The sequence below is a fragment of the Dermacentor variabilis genome, chromosome 6, assembly GCF_050947875.1.
Source record: "Dermacentor variabilis isolate Ectoservices chromosome 6, ASM5094787v1, whole genome shotgun sequence".
Lineage (NCBI taxonomy): Eukaryota > Metazoa > Arthropoda > Arachnida > Ixodida > Ixodidae > Dermacentor > Dermacentor variabilis.
In genome coordinates, this window is record NC_134573.1 from 170,105,772 (window position 1) to 170,127,701 (window position 21,930).

General features: G+C 42.6%; 2 protein-coding genes across 2 annotated transcripts in view; one reads left to right on the plus strand and one right to left on the minus strand.

Moving 5' to 3' along the window:
• On the minus strand, positions 1-12,293 carry LOC142585739 (pyridoxal kinase-like). The gene is made up of 10 exons (XM_075696718.1): positions 12,276-12,293; positions 10,002-10,303; positions 9,814-9,868; positions 9,302-9,406; positions 9,131-9,214; positions 8,991-9,025; positions 6,333-6,418; positions 4,162-4,432; positions 1,421-1,487; positions 1-250 (listed from the first exon to the last, which is right to left on the minus strand). The coding sequence occupies exons 2-10, from the start codon at positions 10,086-10,088 to the stop codon at positions 66-68; spliced, it is 975 nt and encodes a 324-aa protein (XP_075552833.1). The 5' UTR covers positions 10,089-10,303; positions 12,276-12,293; the 3' UTR covers positions 1-65.
• Positions 10,506-21,930, plus strand: part of LOC142585735 (putative ATPase N2B) — a 12,304-nt gene continuing 879 nt past the window's right edge. Inside the window, exons 1-10 of the mRNA XM_075696715.1 lie at positions 10,506-11,034; positions 11,148-11,308; positions 11,378-11,441; positions 11,808-11,909; positions 12,584-12,814; positions 14,073-14,131; positions 14,609-14,691; positions 16,343-16,413; positions 18,241-18,341; positions 19,845-20,105. Coding sequence (XP_075552830.1) covers positions 10,917-11,034; positions 11,148-11,308; positions 11,378-11,441; positions 11,808-11,909; positions 12,584-12,814; positions 14,073-14,131; positions 14,609-14,691; positions 16,343-16,413; positions 18,241-18,341; positions 19,845-20,105 — 1,251 coding nt within the window. The 5' untranslated portion in view covers positions 10,506-10,916. The remainder of the gene's footprint in view (positions 11,035-11,147; positions 11,309-11,377; positions 11,442-11,807; positions 11,910-12,583; positions 12,815-14,072; positions 14,132-14,608; positions 14,692-16,342; positions 16,414-18,240; positions 18,342-19,844; positions 20,106-21,930) is intronic.

Consider the following 21,930-nt stretch of genomic DNA (forward strand, 5'->3'; position numbering starts at 1 on the left):
TACTACCAATATGTGGGGCTTTATTTTCATCCCCCAGAGCATTCCTGGTTTGTTGGTGGCATGTGTCAGAAGATCTTGATGGCTCGGATGTCCGAGTGTGGGTTCTCGATGTGCTCTTTGCTCTGTACCAGACGTAGCTCCAAGAGGGCTGCTGCTGCTGCTGTTGGAGCTGCAGGCTGAGCACCTCCTTCCACCTCAGATCCCGGCACAGAGCCAGCTGCAGCTTCACCTTCTCTTTCTTTTTCCTTCTCTGCAACACAAGGCAAATTGTAGAGTCACGAACTTGATCACCAAAGCTAAAGAGCATTGGGGGCTCGGTCAGTGCTTGGGAGGGAGGCCACCTGAGAATTCTGGGTGCTGGTGGCCCTTCAATTGCTACAAAATCATTCAGGTGTCTACTCTGAGTGGGGTGTAATGGGGCACCTGCAGTAGAAACCACTGCTCACTGAAATCAAAGGTGAATAGTATTTTGAAATTAGCAAATCTGCAACACCATCAAAGTGGAGAGTGCAGAAGTGTACTAGCCTGCTCCATGGCTTCCAATATTTACAACATTGCTCCAGGGTTGCCTCAATGCTCGCCTGAAGCCTACATACACCATATGCCTGTGTTCAAACTGAAGTCCCAGCACAAGAATCCGCAAACATCACAGTCCTTCCTGTATGTTCTGGAGTTCCTGACTCATGCATCCGATGAACCAGAGAACTACAAATTTCACCATGTTACCAATAACCCACTTACAATGAATTTGCACGCTCGCAGGGCCACAAAGTGACAACGATTACTGAGCAGAGCACAATGGTGTTCAAGTGAGTACCAATCTTGAGCACTGTTTATGTAAACACTGGTTGTATGATCGGGGTTGCTAGGCCATGCAAAGGGGTAGATTGCAGTGGAGCTGCTCAGTGCAGTCATTCATTTACTAGGTAGCCACTGCGTCTGTGTCCTTATAGGGAAATTATTAGGTAGTTTAGCTTACCCTCCAAGTAGCACCATTTTACTACATATTCGGAGCAGTGAAGAAAAAAGCCGATGGAACCATGTGAGCCCTGCATTATCTGCTTTTTGTCTCGCTGAACGACAGAATATATTTGATTGTTTAAGTACTGTACATGAACTGGCCCTAATCGTACTGTTTTTACTTATTACTATGCACACTTTTCAACCTTCATGGCATGCCCTTTATCAGTGATTATATTGTACTTCAGCAATAAACAATCACTAAAACAAATGAATTGCACTGCGAGTTGCTTCTGACATGGCCTGTTCCTACATTGAGGAGCACTGCCACACATGACTTGGCTTATGCCAGGAAATTTCCTTAGCAGTCAATTTTCCTATGCTGCTTACTTATCAACTGCAGTTAACTGTGGAATAACGAACATGCTCGACAGCAGGAATGAGAAATAGCACAACTTACCTGACGCATGCTTGAACGTCTTAAGCAATACACCCTGAACAGTGGCCACAGCTTTCTCCAATGCCTCCTATTCGACAAAGATTACAAAGCAATGCCTTAACATCTGTAAAAAATTACTCTGTGAAACCACCACATTATCTCCAGCCAGAATTAATGAATCGCTGCCTATTTAATGGGTGGAGCAATAAAAACTCACGGGACGGTTATGAGCGCGCAACGCGACTGTTTAAGCATCTGATGTGGTACAGGCTAGGCTTTTTTGCTCCAGGTCTCGAGCTCAGTGAATCACTTGGCAGTGATTAAAAAATTTTTAGGACCCACTTCCCCCCTTAAGGTCTTTCCTCCATTACATTTCAGTGTAAAGGATGTTTTATAGCATTCTCATATAAACTACTATGCTCCTATACGGTGCTCGAGGGCTCACCAGCTTTCTAAGTATACACTGGCAATGGTCGTGCAACAGTGCTCAGAGCGAGGCACGACTACCAGCACTCCCAACACCGTAATGTTAAACACCATCTGGTTAACACAATGCAGTGGCAAGCACTCAAGCTGCTGCTGACTCGCTAAGGGAAAAGTGAAACATGACCATGACACAGCAAAACTTTCATGGTACTGCAAGATGCAATTGCTGGTTTCGCTGCACATGATATGTCACGTGGTGTCAAATGCCCACGCTGCCACTGATTCACGAAAGGGAAGGCGAGGCATCACCGCAACATGGCAAGACTTCTACAATACTACGGGTGCAATCGGTGAGTTTCGCTGCCCTTATTCACGAAAGTGGTGTTACAGGGAACCAAGCAATGTCAAGTCGCCGAACGCTCCTCTCTCATTTGTGGAAGCACCTGACACCTTCCTCCCACACCTCTCTGACTGCAGACGGGACCAACGTCATGAAACTGAGCAATGAGCTTAGAAAAGCTAACACTTAAAAAAATATATTCAAGGGAAACTACGAAAAATATGTGCTCTGCATTTCCCATTATATTACACAAAAGCATTGTTATGGCATCGAGACACAACTGTGATTGCAACAGGATTGCATTATCTGTGGTGAAAAAATGAGAGCTCTGCCCGTTCAATGACTAAGTGTGTAGATAATAGAATACAGAACAAAAGGATAAGCTCTCCCTAGAATGCCCATTTGGCAGATTGACAGGCACTGTTTTCATATTAGGAAAAAAAAAAAAAGCACTCCTCAGTGTAATGTATTGCCTGATAAGGAAGGTGACTACTTACTGTATATCTGAAGTGCAAAAATTGTAAGCAATTCATATAAAAACCAAAAATACAAGCATGCTTGAGTGTCTCCTGTACAGTGGCTCCATAGAGATTATAAATGTCTAGACTAAAGCACCACCCACACCTGGACAAAGCCACTTCACAAAAATATGCTGCTTGTGTTGATAGGCCTCCTCAATGGCTGGAGCACAAAATAATAAGTAAATATGTTTGAGGACAGCACGAACAGTTAGCACTCGTTAACTGCAATTATTCCGGTGTGACATACAAGCAGCCGTACAAAATATAGCTTTGCTGTCAGGGCAAAACCATTCCAGAGCCCCACGTTGACTGCAGCAAAAGTGGCAAAGCAATGCCTTCTAAATTACCGGCATAAAAAAAAGAAAGAGAGAGAGGAAGGAAGAATGATCATTCGAAAGAAACCACAATGGACTACATTATTATGGTAAGGAAACTGAAAGGTCATTAAATGAGTGAATCACTTGTTTTTGTATGTGCATGTGTATGGTTATATTGCGCTTAGTTTTACACTGACGATTTTAAGTGAAAAACAAGACATGGACGTACGTAGCGCAATATTGCGCTACGTACGTCCACGTCCTGTCTTTCACTTAAAATCGTCAGTGTAAAACTAAGCGCAATATAACCATGAACGTTCACCAACTAGCCCCCTTCATTGCTTTACTAAATGTGCATGTATGTTTGTACAAATCCACATACATGCTTCTAAGGTCGCCTATTATGACCTTGGCAACTTTACCTCAACACACGTAAGCAGACATTTTGTCAACATTCCTGCAATATCACTTGAAACTTACAGGACCTCTATACAATGTTCAAATGGCACAAACTACATGCCATGGAGTTCCGAGTTTTTTCATCACAGACATGCCAAACAGGGCTATTTTATCTTACTTTAAAGCAAGCAGCTACGCTAGTTTAGTGTTATACTTGTCATTCAATGCCAGCATGTGCTGTGCCCTTGTATGACACAAGCAGTAGACATAACACACAATGTCACCACATTAGCAGACACACCATCTATGGTAAGCACCACATAAGTTGAGTAGAGGCCTGTGTTTGTGTTTCCTATCACATTGTAAGTTATCTTATTTTGCCTACCTGGTATGTGTGTGGTGTCAATTTCACAACACACAACATTATATATCCGATATTTATTTACATGTGAATCATGCATTTGCCACAGTTCAGTTGGCTAAAACTTATATACAATGACATCATGCTGCAAAGTGCACCCAAGATTATAATCTGTAATTAGAACACAATTGAACTATAAGCAATACTTTTTTTAACATACCAATGATCGTATGCATGTTAACTTGAGAAGCTGCACGCAGAGCTTGCAGTCAGGCCATTCAGTCTATACTTGCACTGACATCTTCATTCCCAACATAATGCATGCATTGAATTTTTGACAATTAGAAAACCAACAAAGATGCATCTTTCATGCTGGCCCTGTCACACAGCTTACAAACCTTGAGGTTGTTTGTGCGAGTAATCCAGGCAAGAATGCAGGCAGCCAACAGGTCGCCAGTGCCAGTGAAGTGTGCATTAATGGCAGGAATCTCAATCTTGACAGCGCTGCGTTGGCCTGCCTTCTTGCTACTACCGTACAGGTAGATCTCCTTCGCTGTGTCACTGGGTCGGTATGATGTAAGTACTACAATCGGGATGCCTTTTGTGTGCAAAACATCCATTGCTTCCAGCACCGTACTCTCTGTCGTGATTTGCTTCTCAGAAAGGAGCCTGTAATAAGCAACGCAGCCATTAGCAAGCTCAGCAGCAACACTTAAAGGGACACAAAAATGAAAAAATAAGCTGAGCTGTATTAGTAAATTACTTCTAAAACATCAAAAAAGCCACTCTTACTGTGAGAAGCGCCTTAAATTATTACAACAGTCAGAAATGGTCTGTAATGTATGATTTTCTACAACATGCTATTGTGGCGTTACGATGCGCTACATATTTACCAGTTCATTTAATTGTTTTGCAAATGCAAATGATATCAATGTGCTATTGTGACGGTATAAACCGCCACACATGTACAATGTACCACTTTAGTTTGTAAGCACCATAAAAAGCTTAATGTCGTTTGTTTTTTATGTGTGAAGACGTTCCACCACTCCATGGTCACCTAACAAGCACTGTGTGCTTAGAGTGACAATGGAGCACACTGAAAACATATGGGCAAGGCAGGAGATAGAAATTCAAGATGATGAGCAAAATGAGAACAAGGTAAAAGCAGGAGCCAACATTTCGAGAAGTGGACTTGTCTTTCTTTACCTGCTGTCCCCTGCCTGAAGTAACACGTTGGGTTTGGTGTTAGTTGGAAACAAGCTGTGATAGCTGTGTCTTAGCGTAGATAAAGTGCACGGATAGTTTTTTATTTTCCCCTACAAGACCTATCATCACAAAATATAATTGACAATGTCAGTGCAAAGGTTTAAAGGTGCATTTTGTTTCGTTTCAGTCGCCATGTCTTTGTCTAATGAGCAGAAGGAAAACGTGATTCTTGCCTTGGGAGCTGCAAATGGCTACAGGAGGTAGGCCGCAAATATATATCAGTCATGGAAGCATGGCGTTAGACTAAATGCATCGACTATCATCAGAAGACTGTGTGGTGCAGCGAGAAGCAGGACAGGAGACACAAGAAAAAACGAGGACAAATGCTTGTCCTCGTTTTTTCCTGTGTCCTCTGTCCCGCTTCGCACTGCAAAACACAGTCTCGTGGAAAACCAACTAGCCCAAACCATCACCCTTCAAAGTATCATCAGAAATTATGAAAATCTGAGACAAACCAGCTGCTTCCAGAAATAGCGGCGGAGGACTCCACCTTTGAGTCCTAGCCTACGCATGGATGCTCTACTAATTATGGCATCAAACCCTCATATTAGCGTGCAGGACGTGGCCACCCAGGTATCAATTTCCAAGTTATCAGTTTAGAAGATTCCAAATGGCTCAGCCTTTCACCTGTACCACCTTAACCTGCACCTATGCTTGGAAGATAGGAAGCTGCAGAATTGTCTAGATTTCTTGAATTGGGTTCTCACAAAAGCCAATGAGTCACCTTTTTGAGCAACATGTGCAGAAATGAAGCCAATTTTTGCAGAAACGGTCAGGTAAATTTGCATAATGCACACTATTGGAGTGACTCCAATCCACACTGGGTAAAGCGCACTCGGCACCAGTAGCAGTGGTCACTCAATCTGTGCCTTGGAACTTATGCCAGTGCTATATAAATTATCAGCCTTATATAATACAGCTTGAATGCTGTATAATGCAAGCTTTGTAGCACTAACACAATTAATTATACCAGTCACAGATGCATAGTGTGTGTATGTGTGTGTGCACATGTCTGACTGTCCCATTGCAATTTGGACTCTAGTATGCTTCACACATATTTTTAGCTGGATATAAGCACAATATGGTTCACTGTGTTATAACGAAATCACATCTGGCACAAAAGTACCTTTGTTATGTCCAATATTTATTATAAGCATATATTTGTTACAAGTTGATATTGGCAAGATTTCTTTAATTTACTTCGTTACATCCGAAAATTGGTTATATCGAAGTATAACTGTATGGTGAAATGCACCTACATGCAGCAGACAAGACATATGGTCCAAATATAGACTATACTCACTCTAGTTCAAACTGGTTAGGTGTGACCACGTCGGCCATGCCAATAAGGCGATCTCTGTAGATGTTCACTTGGCTTTGAGGCACATACTGTAAGATAAAAAGACGGAGGCGCGTGAGCAAAATGCTTTTACAAGGTAAACTAAATGCTTCCTCATTCATATATTTAAATCATCAATATAAATATTTCAGCTGAACCAGTAAAGAAGCCAAGAAGGCAACTTTAATTTCACAGCTTTTTGTTCACAATAAATTATTGTTTGTACTTGTCCCTGTACGTTGTCACACATGCTAGAGAAATAATACATTCACGGATTTACCGCAGTCGACTTCCGTTAATTCAACTTTGACGGTACCAACAAAATGCCAAAACAAAGCACTGATATTTGGCAGCATTTGCCCGAGTCTAACACGCCCCGAATCAAACGTGCGCCCACTTTCTATGTGCTCAAAATATAAAACGAACGTAGGAATGACACTGAGGCTCCTAAAAAAAAAAAGGAAGTAGAAATCTAACGCTAACCCGATTTTGTTTAGAATTGCGGTCAGTTTACCTAGAGTCAGCTTCGCCACAGTACAGCCGTGCTATGCGGTAAAGCGTACGAATGCCACAAATGCGATTTTGGTTTCGTATCCGATTGCGCCGTGCAAGCAATTTTCGCCCAAATTTCCTTGGAAAACAAAAGGCACACGTTAGAAACGGGCAAATACCGTAATCAGACATTGTGGACTACCGTTATTGCTGGAAAATTTTCATCTGGCCAAAAATAAACGCTTTCGACGAGAGACGACGTGCGCTCAACGCATTCACTGTTCCCTAAGCTCCGCCGAGGCAGACGCTGGCACTAAAGGTGTCGTTAGTGGGGTCACCATAGAGGTCAGGCGCGTGCGTTCTGTCTGGTCAAGATCGAATTTTGGGATCGAAATAACGATCACCTGGGCACCCTGGGCCAGAAACTTCGGTCGGAATCGAATTAACCGAAAAATCGGATTAACCGAATCAACTGAGGTCGAATTAACTGAAGTCGCCTGTATCATGTTGCAATAAAACGTGAACTTGAGAAAACATGCTAGTAAACTGATTTCTCTTTCCCAGTTTGCCACTGTGTGAATCAGTGTGGTGACTCATTCACAGGGATTTATGGCATTCTTAACAAATCGCACCGGGGCACCCTGGGGCAACGATGATTGGATGAGACTGTGCGATTTGTTGAGGATGCCTTTAGTATTGGGGCCAGAGTAATCTTAGCACTCAGCTATGCTACCACATACCACAGATCTTGCTTTCAAGTAATCAGTCAAAAGAGAAGTTAGACTTTATCCCTTGTCACTTGTATTTCATTCCAGCCTGATAGCCCAACTAGGAATTGGCATAATTGCCTGTAGATGAATACTTGAGGTGCCGAACTTTTTCATTAGGGCCCCGATAATTCTAGCTGTTTTACTGCGCACCAAACCAAAGGTTACACTGTGGCCAGGAAGCAATGAATGTCTGGCACTAACAGAACCTTGTCAGTGCACCGGTGCCATTTTTCAGATAAGGTAACTGCGCTAAAGTGATGAGCACAGCAGCAGGGACCCTCCTCTGGTATGAACAGAGCAGTTTTGTGTCACATAGACATGTGCCACCCTCACTTCTTTAGCAGTTTGCTAAGTTAGGTTGTGAAAAATTAAATGTGATATTCACAGCAATAGAACACAAATTCACAATTCACAACAAATTAGAACATGGTTGTTTTTCCTTGTCAGATTACTGCAATTGCAAATGAAAATTAATTTTACCAGCAGCACTCAGAAAATACGCAGAAGCTGCCATTTCCTCTTTAACTTAGCAAGTCTAATGCTCTTAAATACTTCAGGAATCTTGCTTAAGTTTGCAAAAAGGTTTCTTTGATAGACTAACAGCAGCAAACATTCAAGATAAGGTTTCCTCTTACAGTGAATTTTATGTGTTCTTTGTTTCAGCAGTGTGACATGAGATACTGTCTGGTATTTCTATGAGGACCTCAACAAAACAAGCACAGGCATATAAGTGGGTCAAGAGCCACCAGCTAGTGTGTTGTATGTGCAATGAACACTGGCACGTTAAGTCAGATTAAAGCTTAAATGGAGAAAAGCATTTAAAGGAACACTCACAAGCATTTTCTACCATATATACCACAAACTGGAATTTTGAGCATAGCAAGAAATGGGGCAACATTTAAAAGGGACAGAGATGGCCTCAGCAGAGCAAAAAGGAAAATTTGGTTCAAGATGCCCTGGCTAACCCACACAATGCATTTGAGTCAAAGGTTCAATTGGGGCCAAGGATGTGTGATTGGCACATAAAGAAGGCTGATGGAGCCAGCCTCTTCTCCATATGATGAAACTAGTTGCACTATTCAAAAATAAATTACAATGTTGATGACATACATTTGCCAATTAGTTTTTGGTTTATTTAGCTGCATAAAAAACTAAGCCAATTATGATCCTTTATTTCCAATGCAAAAAATTATGAAAATATACATGTCAGGGGAAGAACATCATTCTTCAGTACTTTAAGTAGTGATGCTTGAACTAGAGAAACAATATATGTTTTGGTGTCATTTGAAGGCATTTACGAGATGTTTTTCATTGCAGTTGACGCACACTGGAGAACTGTATGATACACAGCAATACTTACTAGCTTCCCATTATCTCCCATTACAGGATCACACACTGCAAACAGTAAAAAAAGAGAGAGTAACATCTGAAGGTTAGCGACTAATTAATACTGCTAAGACGTGAATTTGGTACCTGTGACATTGCTTTATGGCCACTTACCATACATCAATGCAGAATTTTCTTGCTTTAACTGTTGTACTATGTCGGCTACCTTGTTGAGAAACGAATCTGAGCCGACATAACCTGAAAACGGCGTGTGAAAAACTGTGAATGCTACACTAACAAATGCAATTGGGTACACCAAGATTCAATGCAAGAACACATGTGTACCTGTCAATATGTGCGTGTACTTGGTTATTCTGTTCAGCCTCAGGCCCTCGTAAAGGTCTTGAAGCTCTTCAGCATTCAGTACTTGTCCTTTGTAGTGTGGATATCCTAGAAGATATGGGTGCATGGTCTTTTACTTTTTTTCTAGGTTATATACATATATATATATATATATATATATATATATATATATATATATATATATATATATATATATATATATATATATATATATATATATATATATATATATATATATATATATGATACTCAGCAAAAAATAAAAAAAAAAACGCCAGCTGTTTAAAACCCGACTGAGTGACTCATAATATGCCGCCCAAAAATATATCTAATAATAATAATGATGGGGCAATTTTTTTCCTACTTTTCAATGAGATAAGGCGTGCAAGACTGAGTGACGCTTATCTTTACCAGCGCCTCCTGTCTTTGCATAGCGATCGGCATGGCGCCAAACTGGAAAAAAAAAAAGAAAGAAAAGAAAAACGCTGGCTCACCCGTGTGGTTGGAGAATTGTACAGAGTTGATGAAGTCCACTTCAAACCCGAGTGTCTGTCGCGTGAAGGAATTTAAAGGGCATTGCAATCAATGTTCTGTCCAGGTCTGATTCATGTTTGTGTCTGGAAGACCGTGACGATCGCGAACGTATGCAGTATATTGAACATGATAATGACCCGGGACCCACCTGAAGAGGAAAACAGGCACTCTTGTTACCGACGTATCCCGAAATCACATGGCTTTGTATGGACAGCACACGGTAGTCGCGAGCCATCGGTCCGGAGCTAGCTGGGTTCCTCTCGTCAATTCACAGCGGGCGGCTCGTACACACTGCTCGTCGCTGCCTCGGCGAGCGTCACGCCCGATAGCAGCCAGGCGCCAAGCAGCACACGGCAAGACAAGTGACGACAGCGACGGCAATGAAATGGGGCCCCAAAGAGCCCCGCGCCTCCGACAAATGCGGCGAGCGCACCACGGAGCCGCCGAAACCTGAGAAACGAAACCGATGCTGGCTCCGCTGCAGTTTGACTTGGCTAATTCCTTGCGTAACTTGGCTGTAATAACGTGTAAGTCACGCAAAAAATATCGTCCGTTACTACTAATAAAAAATGTTGTTGCAGCTATAGAATGTCTAATAAATTTGTTTGGATTGAAAAAAAATGCATGACATTACAGCGAAACTGCGGCTGAAGCCATGTCAACTGGCCGTCTGACCCTGCGTGTCGGCTGCTGCAGTGCACGTTAACGTGTAGGCAGTGGTTTGTGCACGATGTGGACAAATATTTATCGTCGAAATTAATCGCCGCGATTCTTAATTATCCTCATGATGAAATCTGAACGTAAATGCGCTATTTTTATCGCAGGACAAAGTCGAGTGGTGCCACAGTGTGTTGTCAAGTTTATTCAAGGCGGCGTTGAATGAAAGGTCACTGTGCCCACTCCGTCTTTACATGGAGCTTCCCGTATGCGTTTGAAATGGACTTGTGCGCAGTGTACGTCGTTGAAATTATACGTTTATGGTCTAACGTAAGCTGACGTGAAGCTCCAACTCGATGATCTTGTAAAATATAGTATATAATAGTTGTGTCACAAAACAGGCAATATGATAGCTAAAGCAGGATCGTTCTCCCTCCAAGCCCTCAACTTGCGACAAATCGCTCGAGTTTGGCGCGGCGGTAAGCATTGTTTGGAGCCGGCGCGGCTGGTTTCGAGCGTGAGAGGTGAGAATTAAATGGTGCAGTTACGACAGCACAAGTATTCCGCTGATGTACTCCATATACACGCGTCGCGTATACTTCATCTGCAAATGGCCCCAATTTTCATACGTATACAGACGAAACCGCCACCGACGATGTCCTGTCCATCTATTACCGGCTTCTCGGTCAGGGCGAGCTACTTCCTGATGAAAATCAGCTGAAAATCGCCCAGCTGCTGAAGGAACTTCAAATCAAAGTTGCAGATTACACGCCGCACACCCCAGGCTTGTTTGAAAAGGTAAAGTAAGGTCAAGCAACGGTAATGTCCCCCAGTGACTAACTGTGTAAGTGGAATCGATTTTTGCAGTGGCTCTTCAGGGCAAAGAAACCAGCCGACAAGCCACAGGGGTTGTATATATATGGTGCAGTGGGTAAGTTTAATTGTGGAAGTTTAATAGTGCATTCCTAAATGGTGGCCTGCAAACTATCCTGTCATGTTGTGCATTTCCCTTGTGAATGCCACGTTGCCATGTTGTGAATGCAATATGAGCAACTAGACTCTTTTAAAATGTTACCATTGATATATGCAGTGGTCATATATGTGAGGTGCGCAACTACTTTCAAGTTGTTTGTGCAGCAATTGCCAGCATGTATAAGCTATATATTGCTTAGCACAATGCAAATAGTTTTAATTAAGAAATATATGCCGGGTCTTCTTTGTATAAACATAATTTTGTCACTATGCATCGACTGTACTTGCACATGTTTGCCCCCTCAATTCTTACTGTTTGCTCAAGGTCGAGGCAAGACAATGTTGATGGACATGTTCTACGAGTCCACAGCGGTGGAGAGCAAGCAGCGAGTGCATTTCCATTCATTCATGCTGGATGTTCACAACCGTACGTCCATCTTTTTCCGCATGTGGCAGATTGTCTGCACGATTATTGAAAACCGACCAACTCAATGAAGTTCAAATGAGAATTTAGAAAGCTAGGGCTGGCAAAAAGGATAGAATATATATATATATATATATATATATATATATATATATATATATATATATATATATATATATATATAGTTGACAGTATCGAAAGTTTCCAGTTTTGTTTAATCTGGTGTGTGTCAGTACTTCGGCACTTTCCGTCCTAAATAATTAAACTGTGTGGACCTGTGTGTGTGTATATGTATATATATTAATTTAATATTTTTTACTTCAATACTTGCAATGCATTTAATTTGTTGCAGAAGAATGATGTACTTACTGCTATGTGTTGCACATCTTTATGATGAACACACTGCTCATTTACACTGCCTTCACTCGTCCATGGTCAACGAGGACACTGGTAGCATACTAAAAGCTGAAGAATCACTGAGCAAGAAAGTAAGGGGTGTGCATCTCTCTTTCCGGAAGGTGCACTTTATAATCATGACAGTACAGCAACAAACCTGTGGCAGATTCTTATCAGAGACATGTGAAAAGCACCTACCGCTTCTCAAGCAAGATATCTTTCTTTTAATGGCTGCTTCGTTGACTTGCAGTTTGACCCCCCCCCCCTTATCTCCTTGGCAGGCATCCACAGCTGGAAGCAGGAGTCGGCCCAGTCCGGCCAAGGTCGCAAGTCACCTCAATATGATCCAATTCCACCTGTTGCGGAAGCAATCTGTGCCCGGGCTTGGCTGTTGTGTTTGGACGAGTTCCAAGTGACAGACATTGGCGACGCCATGATCCTCAAGCGCCTGTTCAGTCACCTGTTCAACCTAGGTGCTGTGGTCGTAGCCACGTCAAACCGCAAACCTGACGGTATGTGTGGTCGTTGAGTGGCTGCTAACCAGGAAGAGGTCAATGACACCACGTTGGCCTGAAGTGAAATCTGATTATCACAGTTGGTTCAATTCTAAAGGAAAACCAAAGAGCAGCACTGGATTTTTCAAGACTCGGTTTTAATTTATTTGGCAGAAAGCCTTGATTACCAGCGGGTAAATTAAAGGCAAAACTTTGTCTTTTGTAAATGCAAGCGAAAACTGCAGTACTGGTAAATCAAGGTTAGGTCACAGATTTCAAAGTATTTTTGTGCATCTGGCCCATTTTTACATGAAAAATGTTCTTTAATCTCACTTGGTTAAGCCTTTGGACTTTTTGACTGAAGTCAATGTGTTCCTTTCTCATTGGAAAAATGTCAGTTAGTTTCAAGCAGACGCTGTACAAATTCATTATGTCAGGGGCAGCTAGTGCAGAAACTTCAAGCTAACGTTACCAGCTGTCTCTCATTTTTCCACCTTTATTGGCTTATCAACTCTCTGCACATGCGAAAACTCGTCTGTTCCGATTCTCAGAAGTGAAGTTTATGAATCTAGCTTAAATTAGTAGTCCTTTTTAGTGCTCCTGTAAATTGCTAAAGGCAAAGCTGACGACATAGGCAAGCAAGCGGTGACCATTGCACACATGCGTTTGCCCAACCCAACATCTATATTCCTTAATTCTGCGTAGAAATGGTGCTGCTAACCGCATGGCAAAAAATGGAAGGTGGCTAGCCAGTAAATGGACACTTATAACAATCGTGCATTCAATGTTTTTATGACGGATGATTAAATCTTACTGGTGTCAAAGGTGGCCATGATAATTAGATAGTGTCTGTATGCATCATTCATGCAGCATTATGACAGACCTTGCCAATGCACTGTTTCAATGGCATTTGACAGAACTCTGAAGCATCACTGTTGGCGAAATTTCACCAGACTAAATGGAATCCCTTCTAGTCTGATGAATTCAAACTATAGCTCTGCAAGTCACAGTTATCTGTGAATACCTGTCTTCCCACTGCTCTCTTCTCCCCATTCAATGTTTCAACTTGCAAAGTAACTGAAATTTTTGTGATCACGCTTCAAAATATGAATTGTTAAAAGTGTTTAGCATAATGTGATGCTGGTTAGCTGCCACTTATTGTCACAGGAGTTTGTACTTGCAAATGTAAACAATCGTAGCCTACCATAATCAAATGAAATGGCTGAGTCAGGTGATCAAATAAACTTGTTTTATGTTTTATCTCTTCTCTCTGCAGATCTGTACAAGAATGGTTTGCAGCGCAGCAACTTTGTGCCTTTCATTGATGTGTTGAAGGTATGCAAATGCAGGGCTGTTCACAACTCTCTTATTAGACAGAATTGTTTTGATGCGAAAGCTCCAAATGGCCCATTGAGCAAAAATGCCGGCAGCGTCTGCAGCAGCGAAACTTCCCATTGGCTTTGACGCTGGCACGCACTTGCTTGCTTGGACCACAACAAAGCAGAGCAAGTGAAAAGGAACACCTGATGAGGGGAAAGGGCATTGCCACACTGCTACATCACCCTCGCCGCTCTCGGAAGCCTGTATTATTCATACAACCCTTGTCTGTGCAAGCTCTTGCCTGCATTCTAACTGTGCCTCGGTAAGGCCAAATCAAAACATGCCAAGCATCTCAACACGCACGCTTGCCCACGAGGAGTTCATAACTCGAAGGACGGCTCAGCAGCATTCAGTTGGACATTAATGCTTTCGCATTCACAACTTATAAGAAGAGCTTAGGTGTCCTCTGATTTTTGATTACATTCTCTGCAGAAAAACTGCTTGCCAGTTGCTCTCGATTCTGGTGTTGACTACAGAATACAGAAAGGCGCCACCAAGACCAGCTTCTATTTTGTGTAAGTATAAGCCAACTCGCAATCATTTAATTATTAACAACATTGAGGTCCAACATTGTTGGCCAGAGAAGTTGAAATCTACAACCACAACAAAAAGATACTGACGACGCAAGTGGCCACACAAGTGCTAACTACAGCAAATGGCTTTATTTAGTGGCTACCATGCATAATTAAAGCGTAAGCAAAATATCTTAAGGCTTACTTTCACTTTCGTAAGTTTCTAGCACAAAACCAGAAAAGGAGACAGGATGAAGGACATGGTACACGAGAGTCATCCATGCGGTTATTTTTCATGAATCTGTATGCATATTTGCACACTGTTCGAATAAAGCCATTTGTTAAGTTAGCACTTGTACCCATCTGCTCGCTTCTTCATCTCTTTTTATTACACTAGAACATTGTTATTATTTTTAATCTCATCAATATTTGCACTTGGGAAGTGGTGGTGAGCGGGGAAAGACCACAGAAGACCTGCAGTAGATGTCGCTAGAACCAACTTGCAGACCTTGAGCTTTGATACTGTCATGGTACTGCATATTCTGATAAGCAGGCAAACCAACATATACCAGAGCAGTTATATTGAATAAATATTGAACGAAATGGCGAAATGATCAAGCAACTGATGTGTTGTGTCACATGCTTCCCATGTATGCATAATTTTGAATATTCTAAATATGTACAGGACCAGAACCATGTACAGGGTCGTCTACCTCTGCGGGGTATTCAAAATTCATTGGCATTCCCCAGAGCTAGCATAACTTCAGCGTTTCTTCTTCTTTATGCAGAAAATGCACCTTGTACGATGCCTAATGCAAATATCTGTTAACCCACAAAGCCCACAGCACCACTCCACATGAAGAAAAATTACAAAACTTTATTTCTGGTCATGGAGAGTACAGAGACACCAAAAACAACAATGTTTTGTTTGAGTTAAATTTATCAGCATAGTAATTAATTGCTAATTGGATTTCTTAATTATCCACAACTCAAACGACACTCTCAGCTTATGAAAAATGCTATTAGGGCTTTCGGTTAGGTTTCCCACAATGAAATCAGAATAATGAAGCATCAAATTTAGTGCATCAAAAATGATATTTTGGGCTTTGTGGGGTTACGAAAGACTGGTCTGCAGGATCTAATGCCAAATTAAAGCTGCTATGATTGCTTGAATACTAATTAGGTGTTTTTTCGAACAGTAAAAAACCCTGTACAACTTACTGACTGACTAGCTGTTTCCTATGAATATGGGCTCAGTGAACACCTGCAATGCACAAATTTAGTCTCAAAAGGAATATAAAGGCCAGCACCTATTACAAAGCTTAAAATCTGCCTCCTAGCGACTAGTGCGTGTTCACTAAATTTTATTTATTTATAAAAATGCCATGGACATTGTGAAGGTCTATAAAGATAAGCATTCAGAAACACGTGGGCAACAACAACAAGCAGTTTCATTCAGTAACAGGCTCATATGTAAAATGAATAAGTACTTTTAAAAATGCTTCTAACCACATGCAAAATACTGGATAAGCCCAAGTGAAACTTTTCTGTTTAAACTGAAGGACAGCACAGTCATAAGTTGAGATGGAGATTCAGTCTTGTCGTAGACATGAGCAGACAGTTGCGGCCTTTTCATTGTTCTAATTTATTACAGCAAGTCTGAGTGTGATGCAGATGCGGAGCTGGACAAGCTGTTCAAGGTCCTGGCTAGCCAAGAGAATGACAGTGAGTGGTTACGTGTCGTACCAGAAGTCGGAGATGGCAGTGCAGCCCACATATGATATAGTGGCTCTGCTCTTGCAACATTTGGAGCCTTTTCTTTCTTGTTTTATTAGCATACATTGACGCAGTTCTTGCTATCTTATGTAGAACCAACTCCAGACTGACTTCTCTGCCTTTCCAACAAACGTATTCTCACTCTAATGATAGCTGCAGCAATTGCTTGATTGATGGTGTTTTACATCACAAAGCTACATCTGGCTCACAAAAGATCCTGTAGTGAAATTCTGACCACCAACGATTCCATATAGTACATTTGACTGGTTCCCACCATACTCTTAACCTTTTCTGGTCTAACGATTCCGCTAGAAACTTGTAATGCTTTACAACAAATATCTGATATGTAGAAAAACACCAAAGCTAATCATAGGAATCGGTATCAGCTACTGTAATTACATAACTTGTCAACTTGGTGTCGCATATAAACAGGGTTATCCCCAATATTTCTCAAATGTCCACGTGCGACATCCAGCTGTGCTTAGGCTGTTGAGCAGTATTCTTGGAGCATTCTACCCAGCTTAACTAGGCCACATAGCAAATTTTGGTTATATGACGGATATGGCTACATGCCCTCTAGGAAGCGTTCCACTGCTATAATTTTTCAGATTGGTGCATTATTAGCAGAAATATAAATGTTCGATGTGTCACAAACCAATGATTTCAGGAGGTGAGCTTCACTGCCAACGTAGACACTCTCACCACTTGCCTCTGAAAAACCGCTCCTCCAGCTTAAGCTGCAACTATGTTGGTGTTCTGCACAGACATGCGACTTTTTTCTTGCACTTTTGCTGCATGGTGCACTTCCGGTGACAGTCTCGCGCGTGAGCCTGCGAACTGTTGCATTTGTTTCGTTTCGCACTGTGCACAATCTTGAGAGTTGTGCACAAGAACACCTGCATTGTTCTCTGGCTGCTTCTGCAAAATGGATCCCTCAGTGCACGCACGTTTGGAGAGGCTAGCCCGGCTCATGGATCCTTACCACAATACACCGCGTCGTTGTACCACTGGCACCAGACTAGTGGCATAATAAATAGGTGCCACATGAACACTCGTGTAAACACAAGTGGATCAAAGAGCCTGACCGCACGCTGGAGCATGGTATAAAATGATATAGTTTCATTCTGTGCGCACGCGAGTGCACAATGCGGGAAGCAGCAGATGAAATGGAAGTGCACCTCTCTTGCTATGGTACAAAGTGAAACAAAGACACGCAGACATTTATAGTTTTTATTTTTGCTCTAAACTTTAATTTTTCTATTGAAGCAACAGATCAAACAAATAACTGCTGTTGCCTTGAATAATTCTCAGCCATGTTTCACTGTGAGTCACGTCATAGCACTGTGAATGACGTAGGCACACTTGTGCGAATTACATTGACTCTCCGGCTGGGAGTGCAGCAGGCGCGAGGAAAAGGGCGCATGGCGTTTGGTTTAAAATTAGCTTTTTTTGTGGCACGTAGCCGTGTAATACTTTCCAGACATTGATCGTTAGTGTGCATTGTATGCACCACCCTTGTCAGCTCAAAACGGCCAGACTTATTAAGGAGCCTTTGATTATGTTGCTGAAAACTGCACTGAAAATTTTGTCTTTGCATTAACCAGCCTTTTCCCAATAAGATGCACAAAATATAAATTTCTCACTTCGGTGACGAAATTTGAACCAGAAAGGGTTAAGAGGTGGCCAGTAATCAAGAATTTGCCATACAGCATTGGAACATGCTTAGCAGGTGGCGAGAAGCTTGTTGTGGCAACAAAGGCATCTCTTGTGTTTCAGTCGTTCGAGCACGTGTGCTCACCATCAAGGGACGCAACGTTGAGTTCCACAAGACATGTGGCCGCATCTTGGATGCTTCGTTCTCAGAGTTGTGCGACCGTGTGAGTAGGACTGAATAATGTCCTGTTTTACAACTCTAGCGACATCACGAGTATTCGCGCGAGGAAATGGTGAAGTTTGCAGAACATGGTGACAACCCGACTAAGCAACACGCCCAGCTCTGCCAGACAAATGATCCCTTCAATATTGGGATTTGTTAAAATAAGTACGACAGGTGTGCCGATTTGATCACTGTAGCATGATCAAAGCCAACAGGTATGCTTTGTGTAGGCCACTAGTCATATAAGAATAAATGTCTAAAAGATTTCGCTGTGGTGTAGGACTGCACAGTGTTCACATTATTCATCAACAACTTGCATTGAAGACACGATGTCCTTCGAGGCAGCTGTCTCCGACTGTGTCTTCTCTTGGTCTTATATCAGCATTATTATTTCTGTGTTTGGCTCTACATTTTTCTACATATATCCACCCACCTCTTCTGTAATGCCCCATTCTGCCCTGAACGCATAGAAAAAAAAAATGACCAAGTACAGTAGAACCTCATTCATACGTCGTGGAAAAAAAAGTGAGAAAAATGTACAGTCTGTAGTGACTAAAGCTTTGCAAGACTCAGCTGTAGCTTACATGATGCGAATAACTGCGCGCATCGAGCTGGTGGGGCTTTGGCAGCCTGAGACACGTTTTTTTATTGCCTATGCGCTCTAAACAGATAGATGAGGATGCTTATCGCAATAGGTTTGGCAGGGATAGCTGTGAATATGGTGTGCGACGACTCAGGAGAAGATTTGCTAGTACCACCGACATTTTCACGTGATATGGGTAGTCGAGTATTGCGTGGAAACTGATGCGGTGGGCGGCTATTGTTCTCAATCGCACTTCACCGCTTTCCTGGTTTACATGGGATCTAGCAGGCGAAAACATATACGATCACAGTCTGAAGCAAGGAATGGCAGAGCGTTTGGCTTATTGCCTATTAAAAAGTGTGCAGTACACACTAAAATGGATAGGCAAAGATGCTTATCATCGTTGGTTGGCGGTGATGGCTGTGAATGCGGCCTGTGACAACCACAGGGAAGATTTGCTGGTACTGGAATGAGAAACTGAGTGCACGCCGGCATTTTCACCTGAGACGGGCGGGCACATATTGCGGTGACGCTGCCGTGGCAGACAGCTATACACCGTTCTTGATTGCACATGCCTTGTGCATTTTCCTGTTTACGTGGGATCTTGCAAAAACGTATTGTGGGATTGCAGTTTGGTGATGTACTAACATTGCTGCCAAAAAATTGTGCTTCCCAGCAACGTGTGAACCGGTAAAAAACAAGCGTAACTCTGTTGAGTCACTTTTTGTCTTCTTGATTGCAAATGTTGGCGACGGGAAATTGTACATAATGGAATTGTACCAACAAGATTCTGTTGTACAACAAAGGCCTTCAGATATGGGTTAGCAGCATGTTTCAGTAAAGCTCTCAACTGTTTCGGCTATGCAGAACGGTGTTATTAAAATGGTGTAAGTGCTTGTGTGCTGCCTTGTCCTTGTGCAGGCGGTTGGTGCCGTCGATTATCTGGCGCTGAGCCACATATTTCACACGATACTTGTTCGAGATGTGCCCGTGTTGACCCTACGTGAGAAGACTCAGGCTCGCCGATTCATTACCCTGGTGGACACCCTGTACGACAACCGGGTCCGCCTAGTCCTGTCGGCTGACGCTGCAGCTGACAAGCTCTTCCAGGCAGTCAAAAGTGATGGCAGCCTGACTGACGAGAACCGCTCGCTCATGGACGACTTGCAAATTAGTGATAAGGTAGGGAACTGCTTCGAGCTGTTTACATGTGCTGGAAATTTTCGAAGTAGCCACTCACACTCACATCACTGAAATCTTTCAGGAAGGCCCACCTGTAAGTACAAAAGTCGCTAAAACAAAACATTGTTTTAGGCACTACATTAGTGCAGTAAAGTTGCTTTAAAGGGCAACTCTGGCGATTTTTCTATGTCAACAAATGCTGACGAAATTCACTGCATACATTCTTCTGAACACTTCTGTCACGTCCTCGAAAAATCAGATTTGAGGGTTGCACATATTTTTTACAAATGAATTTAATTAATTGCCTCAAACACCCTACGTTACCTTATCTTCAGTTACAGGCAACAATGTGTATGATGTCAGGGCTGTCTCACGCAGAGAATGCCGTAATCAGGCAGACGACAGCAGCGAGAGTGTGGAGAAGTCGACGATCGTGACTTAGTGCTAGGTGTAAGTTGCAGTCGTGAGATGTTGTGTTCCCGTGGACGGCCAAGAGATGGGTGGCAAGTGGTGTTGCGTTGTTGGCTGTGCGAACTTGAGCCCTCGCCTACCACACACACAGTTTGAGCCAAGGTTAAGCCTAGCACAGCCGCCGAGTACATGCATTGGCGGACCTTAGCGACTGACCCGAAACTAATTAAGCCATTAGGGTGAAGAAAACTGCTTCTGTAGATCAGTTACAACCATACGGATTTGAAATAAAGCATTCCTCATTTCGTACAGTGCACACGCAAAAAGCTAGAAGTGACAACACGACGCGATATCAACACCTGTACGTTGCCGTTCTCGAACACGGCCAGTCTGACTCGCCGGTGTTTCCTTAAATTAAATGAGACTACGTACATTGGTCTGTTATTACCTCTTGTTATGCTGACTCATTATTTAGCTTACGATGTGCACTGTTTACCTCGTATCCCAAATGGGCAGCAAGCGGAGGCCCCTTCGATACAGCAGCGTAAACAACAGCATCGTTCAGCTGCCAATAGTGTCAATACTGGCATTGGCGTTTCTGCGAGAAAACTACACGTTCTCTAAATGAACGATCATACGCGCAAAGCCCTCATCTGTGTCTACTTTATGGAATGCATTGTATACATGAAGAGAATACGAAGAATGATATGTATGCAGCATAACAACGCTCCCGTACTATACGATCTCCCGCTCACTGTTTTCGTATCAGAGTGACGCAATGGTGCATACACGCACAAAATTTGCGTTTTGATATGTTCCGACATTATTAGATGTCACCAGTGAGTGGCCAGCCTCATATCTCAAGCAAATGACGAGCGGTCGTGTCACCTTCTAGTGTAAACAAATGCACCGGTTGGTGCTTTAGACGGTGAGTAACGCACTTTTGGCGCACAAATAAGCAAAGTCGTACTTCACATCTTACAGTAAGCATGCGAAGTGCTTCCCTGAGAAGGGGTGAAACACTTAAAATAGCAAGCAGCACATATAAAATCAGTGGTTAGGGCTACCGTTGATCTCCATGTTGCGCATTGGTGCTGGCTCTCGCGGCAGCGGGTCAAATGCGAACGGCAACTAATGGCTATTGAATTCGTCACAATCATAGCTGTCAGTGTTTGACACATCCAAAAAGCTTGTGCAGCTGACATTGTCACCCAAAGGTCCGGCGCGGTCACGAACCAGTTGAACGTCTGCTCTTCGTCGGTTTCATTCGCACAGCGGGTGAGACCGGCATGCCTTGCGTGCCTTCTCTGCTGGGGGAACACTCATGACGTCCGCTCAGCAGCTTGGTTTCTCTTTCTTTTTTTTGCTTATTTAAGATTATTTGAGAATGTGTGGAACAATTCTACTATCAGAC

Excerpts from the sequence above, each read along its gene's own strand:
- LOC142585739 (XM_075696718.1), bottom strand. The coding sequence starts at position 10,088 with ATGGCTCGCGACTACCGTGTGCTGTCCATACAAAGCCATGTGATTTCG. Across the intron at positions 9,215-9,301 it reads GTACACGCACATATTGACAG|GTTATGTCGGCTCAGATTCG; the intron begins GTACACATGTGT and ends CGCCGTTTTCAG. Across the intron at positions 4,433-6,332 it reads CCTAACCAGTTTGAACTAGA|GCTCCTTTCTGAGAAGCAAA; the intron begins GTGAGTATAGTC and ends TGCTTATTACAG.